At 33.3% G+C, this 8,145-nt stretch overlaps 2 protein-coding genes across 2 annotated transcripts; both read left to right on the top strand.

Moving 5' to 3' along the window:
• The first annotated feature begins 4,827 nt into the window (after window positions 1–4,827).
• LOC105556285 (proteasome maturation protein) lies at window positions 4,828–6,379 on the top strand. The gene is made up of 5 exons (XM_012003368.1): window positions 4,828–4,966; window positions 5,282–5,382; window positions 5,557–5,617; window positions 5,691–5,866; window positions 5,949–6,379. The coding sequence occupies exons 1-5, from the start codon at window positions 4,964–4,966 to the stop codon at window positions 6,034–6,036; spliced, it is 429 nt and encodes a 142-aa protein (XP_011858758.1). The 5' UTR covers window positions 4,828–4,963; the 3' UTR covers window positions 6,037–6,379.
• A 365-nt stretch (window positions 6,380–6,744) lies between these two features.
• On the top strand, window positions 6,745–7,548 carry LOC105556284. The gene is made up of 2 exons (XM_012003367.1): window positions 6,745–6,888; window positions 7,208–7,548. The coding sequence occupies exons 1-2, from the start codon at window positions 6,850–6,852 to the stop codon at window positions 7,472–7,474; spliced, it is 306 nt and encodes a 101-aa protein (XP_011858757.1). The 5' UTR covers window positions 6,745–6,849; the 3' UTR covers window positions 7,475–7,548.
• Window positions 7,549–8,145: the final 597 nt, after the last annotated feature.

Here is an 8,145-nt window from a genome sequence, read left to right as displayed (position 1 = left end):
AAGATTACAATTGTTATATATATGTTAGTATTACAATTTTAGGTTTTGTTCTTGCAATTCTATTACGATCTGTATTTTATGTTCTGTTTTTGCAATTCTATTACGATTTGTATTTTATGTTCTATTTTTGCAATTCTATTACGATCTGTATTTTATGTTCTGTTTTTGCAATTCCATTACGAGATATTTTATGTATCAATACGATATTTCATATATCGTAATATATATATTGAATTACATCAAAGTACGATATATTTATTTTACTAAATTAAAGATGTATGCGCAATAAACCATGTTTATCAACACACATAAAGGATACTCTTAATTTATTTAGATTTAATAATACATAATAAAACGAGTGCACTATTTCTATATGTTCATATAATCATTACTATATCATACATACATCCGGCAAGGCTTGTCGATCTTGTGACGGCAAGTTGTGTCACAATGTGTCAGGCAAACCATGCTGTTCACGTGCACCTCATATGCCGACTCAATTGTTGCAAATATCATGCCGACACGTCTATGAGCACACGTAAATGCGTTATGCTGACATAATGCAGACATTTTGCTATCTGGGAACAGTCAATTGAGTCATTTCGCGATCATTTAAGTTGTTTATTTATTTATTTATGTTAAAGTAAAGAGACATCAAACTGAAAGTGTTGTGCAACATGAAGGAGCTTCACAATCTGCTACACAATCGGTACTGACACAAAACGAGTTACTAATTGAACTGGTGCGAACTCGAAGAGCTTTATGGGATCATTCAATTCCAATAACCAAAAGGACAAGATTAAAAAAAGAAAGTTTATGGCAAGAAATTGTATAAGATACTTCATTAATAATCATCAACATGATGTTTGGATCCATGATATTGTACTTGATATTATATTGTCACTTTTAAAATAATAAAACAATTTAAATATATAAAAACTTTCTTCTTCAATCGACTCCGACTCCGAAATTTGATGTTGTGTCTACATTGACAATGATTTAACGCGTTCCGTTCCGTCTGTTTTGATTGCCCCTTATATTACATGGAGCACTATTTGCAAAAGCGGAACGGTATAGTGACAAATGGATGTTTTTATTTATTTTTTAACATTGTTTTCACTTAATTAATTGTAATTTTGATTAATATGCTTATCTTTTTAGCTTATCTATTGAAAATAAGAATTTTAATCAATACATATCGTTCAAAATTAATATTTTATAATTTTCTGTTCCGCTTTTCCGCTCAAAATCTGCTCCATGTAATATAAGGCAATCAAAACAGACGGAACGGAACGCGGGAATCTAGTTATTATTCTCTTCCGGGTTTCCGCGTTTCCGCGCTCCATGTAATGGCACCCTAAAGGTGCGATACGTCGCTAGTCACTAGCGATCATGGACGTGTCACGTGGTACTATCGTCGTCGCCATGGTGGAAATAACAAGGTGAAGCATTCCCGATGCTGCGCACTCGTTCAATTTTGTAAGCCAATCATCGCGCGACCCATTTTGCAAGGAAAGTGATATGGCTGATTCCATCAGCGCCTGTCATCCATCACGTCATTTGATGTTTACGTCCTTTCTTTAAATATTGCATGAAAAAGAAGTGAACAAAGCTACATATGCAATAAGTAGTAAATATAATTAATGTTGAGATATCATATTACTTCATGTGTTTAATAATATGTTTAATAATATAAAGTGGGCGCCTACAAAATGGGTCGTCTTCTGATTGGTTTAACCGTCAAAGCTGCCGCCATTATGCGCAATGCTTCACCTTGTTATTTCCACCATGGTCGTCGCTAGCGACGAAAAGACGAAGTTAAAATAATTTATATGGAACGGGGGAAAGTGCCAATGCGAGCCAACAAATGAACAGATGACGGTTCTCACAAATTTATATATATTTTCTCTCTTTAATATAAACGTTTCGACCCTGTTTCGGGTCTTCCTCAGTATAACTATAATAAGATAGCAAATACAGGATGTGAGTACAATGTATTATAATAGATTGGTAGCTTCGTTAGATTTGGTGGATGATAATGTTACCTCGTTAAAATATGTAGTTTGAGAATCTCTTTTTTTTTCTATCATGGTCTCATGCTTTTTCTCTAAATGTTCCCTGACATAAAGAGAACTGGAGACACGTCGACTGAGATGTATTCGTTGTAATGGATTTAACACGACTGTGACACAGCAATATCGGAGTGCGACTTAAATAAGTGTGGTAAACAAGACATTGGTCATGTGTCGTCGTTTACCGAAAAACAAACGGCGCAAAATTTAAAATTTTTTGTCTAAACATGTCAAACGTCATAATAAATTAGCAATTGTGTTAAAATTATAAAATTGTAATAAGTTAATAAATTTGGTCAACAAAATAAAATGTAAATGAGAGATTAAAATTGTAAAATTAAAATAAAATTAAAATAAAATTAAGACTTAATAGATGTAAAAGATTAGTCATTAAAAATTTTAAAACTCAATAAATAACGTTTGAATATCCAGAGTTACAACTCAAACAGAGCTTGATTAAAAATTCAAAATTGAATATGGTGGACATTCATCGATAATTAAAACTAACTAACATGTGTCAGAATATTAAAAGTTGAAGTGTTGAACTTGTAAAGAGTTGGTCAAAAAATTAAAATGGAAATATAATCCATGGAAATTAAAATGGTAAACTTAAAATAAAGAAAAATAAATAAATAAATAAATAAATAAATAAATAAATGAATGAATAGTCAAACTCTATTTAGGTCCTGGATGATTAGGTTGTATAAATCACCCAGGAGATCCGTGTCATTTTGTAAATTGAGGCCGTTAGTTTGGCGTTTAATATAAATCATTTCTGAGATGAGACGCCTGTAAAGAAAAGGTTCTTCATCCAAGATTTCAATATTATCCCAGTCAAATTCATGGCCAGATTGTCTATGTTCCGTTATGACTGATATTTGCTTCGTGTTTCTATTAATATGTTTGCGGTGTTCATTTATTCTAGTGGCTAGTACTCTACCGGTCTGGCCCACGTATGATGCGTTGCAATCATTACATGAGATTTTGTAAACTACATTATTGCGTGCGAGCGTTGGAAGTGGGTCTTTATGAACTTTGATAAATTAAGTTTCTGAGTTTCTGTAAACCTGTGTATGATAGAGTTGTATTGAGATCTTTGACCACCTGTGTGAACTTTTCAGATATATTTGGGATATACGGAATGTTGAAAAATCTGCCCTTATCGTTATTAGTTGTATTCGTAATGGTGGCTGCTGTGGAATTTGATTTTTGATTTCTGATTAGACTGTTTATTCTCTCCCTTACTGTTTGAAAAATAAGGGGGAGGGGGTAGCCGTTCTCAAGTAAAATATCAATTACGAATTTGAGATTTTTTTGTTGAAATCTTGGATGGGCTAAAAGTATTGCTCGGTCGGTTAAGCATTTGATGGTGCCCTTTTTGTGACACAATGAATGAGACGACGCGAAATTGAGGTATCTGCCAGAAAACGTCGGTTTGTGATACCAATCGAATTCAATCGTGTCGTCTCTAACAACCCTTATGAAAAAATACACTCAATCACACGTTGACGGTCCGAAATAACCATCAAATTGAGTGTAAACCTTCATGAAACACTCGATTATGAAGGTTTACACTCAATTTGATGGTTATTTCGGACCGTCAACGTATGATTGAGTGTATTTTTTCATAAGGGAATAATGGTGGTGTCGAGAAAATTCAAATGTTTGTCGGTTGAGTTTGGATAATCTCTTCTGTGTTTAACCTCACTTTTTGTTACTTGTCAATTATCAACTGAAATGCAGAAAATACAAAAAATAATCATTTTATTGATTAAATTGTTTTTAATGAAAATGTAATTTTTAATGCTTTTTAGACTACACTAGTGCCAAAAGTTGTATTGTGCGGCTTATGCAAAAGCGAATGCAATTTTAATAAAATTGCTTCTCATTCTTGTATGGCTGGATATACAAATTTCTTATGTGAAAAAGAGTCACCGTATGTTATTAATAACTTCTTAATTTTTACTTCTCAAAACCTAAATACTTTTACAAAATTCAAAATTTTCCAAAAATCGAATATAATAATTATCAATAACAGATTAAACTAAATTTTGAAATTCACCTTTCACTAAACACCTTTCAAGATATAAATATTTCACAACTTTGAGGTTACAAAATATCGCTTGAACTCTTTTCATAGATCAACAGAGTTACCAGCAACAAAAGTAATGACGGCCAATCATGTACCGAGAAATCCAGCGACGAGCGACGCGTGAAAAGGCACCTTAAGGCTAAGGCCACATGGATTGATTTTTCCGCGTAACGCGTATCGCGTAACGAATCATATCGTTCATTCTTTTGGAATGTTCCAACGGAAATGTCAATCGTCGCAATTCATTGGTTACGCGATATGCGTTACGCGGAAAATATCAATCCATGTGGCCGCACCCTAAGGCTGGATTCAGACTGAACGCGATGAGCGATGAGCGACGAGCGATATCCAATGGGCGTACAGTCTTTATAGGAAAACTATACGCTGTCCCATGTAACCAGGGGCCCGATTCTCGAAATCATTCGAAGAAGAAACGTATACGAACATTCTGCTCTGACAGAAAAGTTGAAAGTCGATTGGTTGAAGTCACGCGAACAGCCAATCAACTTGCAACTTTTCTGTAAGAGCAGAAATTTCGCATACGTTTCTCCTTCGAACAAATTCAAGAATCGAGCCCCTGTTCGCCCATTGGATAATCGCTCGTCGCTCATCGCTCATCGCGTTCAGTCTGAATCCGGCCTAACAATCGCGCGAGATCTCGTGAGTTTACGAACGCTGTGACGCGACGAATTTCTTAACCTGATTCCTACGGTTTTTGCGGAGTCCTGGCGCATCATCGTTTCTGAATCGTTTTGGCGTTTCCTTGCTGTTATTTCTGTTGTAACTTTAAGACGATAAAATGGTAATATATTTGATGTTATTATTTCGGATAGCATGTTGCACACAACTATTAGTTTTAAGACCATTTCATACGATTTATTGCATTTATTGCGGACAGGTTATGTTAACATGACAGTTAATTTTAGTTGTTTATTCTATGAATTTTTTTGTATCGTGTAGATTGTTACATCAATAGCACGCAATAGAAAATAAAAAGTACTGAACCGTATTTATATTTCATTTTGTAAAAATAATTCTTATCCCTTACTGTTTATACGAAAAACAATTATTTCTACATAGAGTTTCATTTTCATTGCAATAATTGTTATGATTTCAGAGCTTTGGTTTGCCGTCACTCATACCCAAGCCTGCCGTATCCGAGCAATTCAATATTCATAACGGAACCAATTATGGCTTGCCCAATCCTATGGTGTCAGGGTATGGAGATTTAATTAAATTTCTTAGGAAAACCAAATTTATATAAATTAATTTATGTCAAAAAGTAATTGATCAATTTGACCTAAAATGTGCTCTCAACATTATACAAATGTTTGATATGAGATAGTTTTATATTTTTTAAGATAGTTTTTAGGGTTAATCTTGTTTGTTTAGTCTCTCAGCAACCAGACAGAGCGTTGGTTACGCACATCCTTTGGAAGCTTCAGAGAGAAATGTAAGGTTTATCGTGTCTCCTGCTAACATGTGCAATTTTGAAACAGAAAATTGTAATTGTAATTATGTTTTAGTATCAAAAGAATCAAGATTGCATGAATATGACATTGCTTAGGAATACGCAAGGATTACATGCACCATTGCGCATAGCGATGGAATTGAAAGCTGCTGAAAAGATTGGAAGACTTCCATTTTTGCCGTCATCTAATGCGATGCAAGATGCTTTACTTGGAAAAGATCAAGATATAGGGTATTTATAATGATCATTATTGCATTGATAGATCAATGTGTATTCAGCAATTTTTTATTTGTCTATATATTATTGTTTATAGATTTGAAGATATCTTTAATACATCGGAATTCCGAGAGCAAATGGGACAACCACATGCTGTTGTAGAAAATGGTCTCGGAATATTGTAAAGTTAAAGCTCGCAAAATTTCGTCTTAATAAAAGATAAAATATAGACTCAATAATTACTAAAATAATTCTACATAATTCTTGTAACTTAATATTGTGCTTTTTTTCTCTTTGGTGGTGTTTTAAGAACAACAGTTTTAATATTAAATATGAAAAAACATTTAATGCTATGTATTTGGTAAAGATGACATTGATGTATTTAATTAAGAAAATCATTAATTTCATAACTATAAAATGTATACAAAATATTATTTGTTTTTATAAAAACTAAAGTATTAGGTCAATGCATATAAAATGTCAAGCATTTTACTGAATATATAAAACTTTATAAGATTGCTTATTTAATCAAAATAAGTTTTATTGGCATCGATTTCCCCTAGTAATTTTGCAAAAACTAAATATATATTTAAAAAGATGGGGAATAAATTTTATTTATTTAAAAAATGTACTTAAAAAAATTGTTTTACAGTTGATTGTTTACTTTCAATAACATCATTAAAAATTTTTTCTTAAATCAAATTTTTGAAAATAGCTTATTTACAAATAAAATATAAATAATACCTACGAAAAACTCTGTGAACATTTACATACTTCATACATTTTCGAATCTATGTCCATTATAATATTACAAAAATTATAAAATTAAAAGGTGTATACTTTATATAATAAGAATTTGTTATTAATTTTTGCTGTAAAAAATATTAAGTAGAAATGTTGGTCATTTTTTTGCTTCGTAAATCTCTTAAGAAAATTATTCTCCGCTATCCATTCTCGTTTCTTTCGTCTTCTATTATATTTAGTGAATCGAGATTATCATGATAGTTCGAGTGATATTGTACGCCTCTACTTTTATGGTAAGTAGATGGTAATTACAAATATAAGTAGTATGTCGTCATTCAGCTTTTAGCATGTACTAGAACATTATACTACATTGCGCCATTTCAGCATTGACTTATCCTCTAATTTTTCTATTACATTCGTTCTAATTAAAATCCGAAAATCTCACTTATTTACAATCATTTTCTTTTTTCCTAATAATTTAATATACTTTAATCTATTTTATTGTTATTATTCCAGTTTATCTTTATTCATTCTTTGGTTGATAAATTTATTGCATTCTGAATTACTTTTTCAAACTGTCTCTAATTTTTAATAAATTTTACTTAAAATTAGTTGGCCACACGACACGGACGTCCATTGGGCGTCCGAGGGACGCCCCGAGCTCTCCGGTTGGGCGCCCATTTCCTGTCCCGAATCAGATGGACGCCTCAAGGGCACGCAACGGATGCACCAATGACCGCCCATTTAACACCCATTGGACGCCCATTTTGGAGACACAGAGACACGAAATGGATGGTCTTTGGGCATATTTCAGATTTCGTCAGCACTTACATGCCGCTCATTCGACGCCTATTGGACATCCATTGGACATCCATCTGATGCCCGTTAGGCATCCATTCAACGCCCGCGCGATTCCTATGGCCGGTATTCATAGTCGATTCTTATATTCAAAATCATCTTAAAGGCTTTTGCACGTAAAAAAGCGTTAACCGTAACCGTAATTTTAGTCCGTAATTGTAGTTTTCAACACGTATAGACGAAGCAACCTAAGTAAAATTCCGTAGGTTACAGAATTTTAGTTGGGTTGCTCCATCTAAAATTACGGTTACGGTTAACGCTTTTTTACGTGCAAAGGCCTTAAGTACTATCTTATTTTGTCATCTACCAATCACAGAGCCGTATTAGCATCCTTAAGACATAATTTAAAGCCAATGGCACACGATACGATTTTTTCTACTGGATCACTTACGAGAACCAATAAGGATGCAGAGTTTTAGATCAGGTGGTTTAAAGTTAAATCCTGATTGGCTCTCGTAAGCAATCTAGTAGGAAAAATAGTCTCGTGTACCGTTGGCTTTAGACGGTCTTAAAGTAAGATCCGACTATGAATACCGACCTATATCCCATACAGCACATATAGATGCTGAGAATGTTCGAAGAATATCGCAACAGTAGAATGCGTATATTCTCACAACATACGAGGTACGTACTACGATTTATTTAGAACATACTGAGAAGATTCCTATGTCCGGGGTTTTTCAGTTCGTAGT

Source organism: Vollenhovia emeryi, unplaced genomic scaffold (assembly GCF_000949405.1).
Source record: "Vollenhovia emeryi isolate VEMERY1.0 unplaced genomic scaffold, V.emery_V1.0 DF940140.1, whole genome shotgun sequence".
In the NCBI taxonomy this organism is placed as follows: Eukaryota; Metazoa; Arthropoda; class Insecta; order Hymenoptera; family Formicidae; genus Vollenhovia; species Vollenhovia emeryi.
Note: the sequence above shows the minus strand (reverse complement) of the source record. Positions and strands in the feature narration are given on the sequence as shown.

What these genes read in the sequence shown, in the direction of transcription:
- LOC105556285 (XM_012003368.1), top strand. An exon ending in CCCAATCCTATGGTGTCAGG is followed by an intron (nt 5,383 to 5,556) that starts GTATGGAGATTT and finishes TTGTTTGTTTAG; the next exon opens with TCTCTCAGCAACCAGACAGA. An exon ending in GGAAAAGATCAAGATATAGG is followed by an intron (nt 5,867 to 5,948) that starts GTATTTATAATG and finishes TATTGTTTATAG; the next exon opens with ATTTGAAGATATCTTTAATA.
- LOC105556284 (XM_012003367.1), top strand. Translation starts at nt 6,850, where the DNA reads ATGATAGTTCGAGTGATATTGTACGCCTCTACTTTTATG. An exon ending in TGTACGCCTCTACTTTTATG is followed by an intron (nt 6,889 to 7,207) that starts GTAAGTAGATGG and finishes ACTTAAAATTAG; the next exon opens with TTGGCCACACGACACGGACG.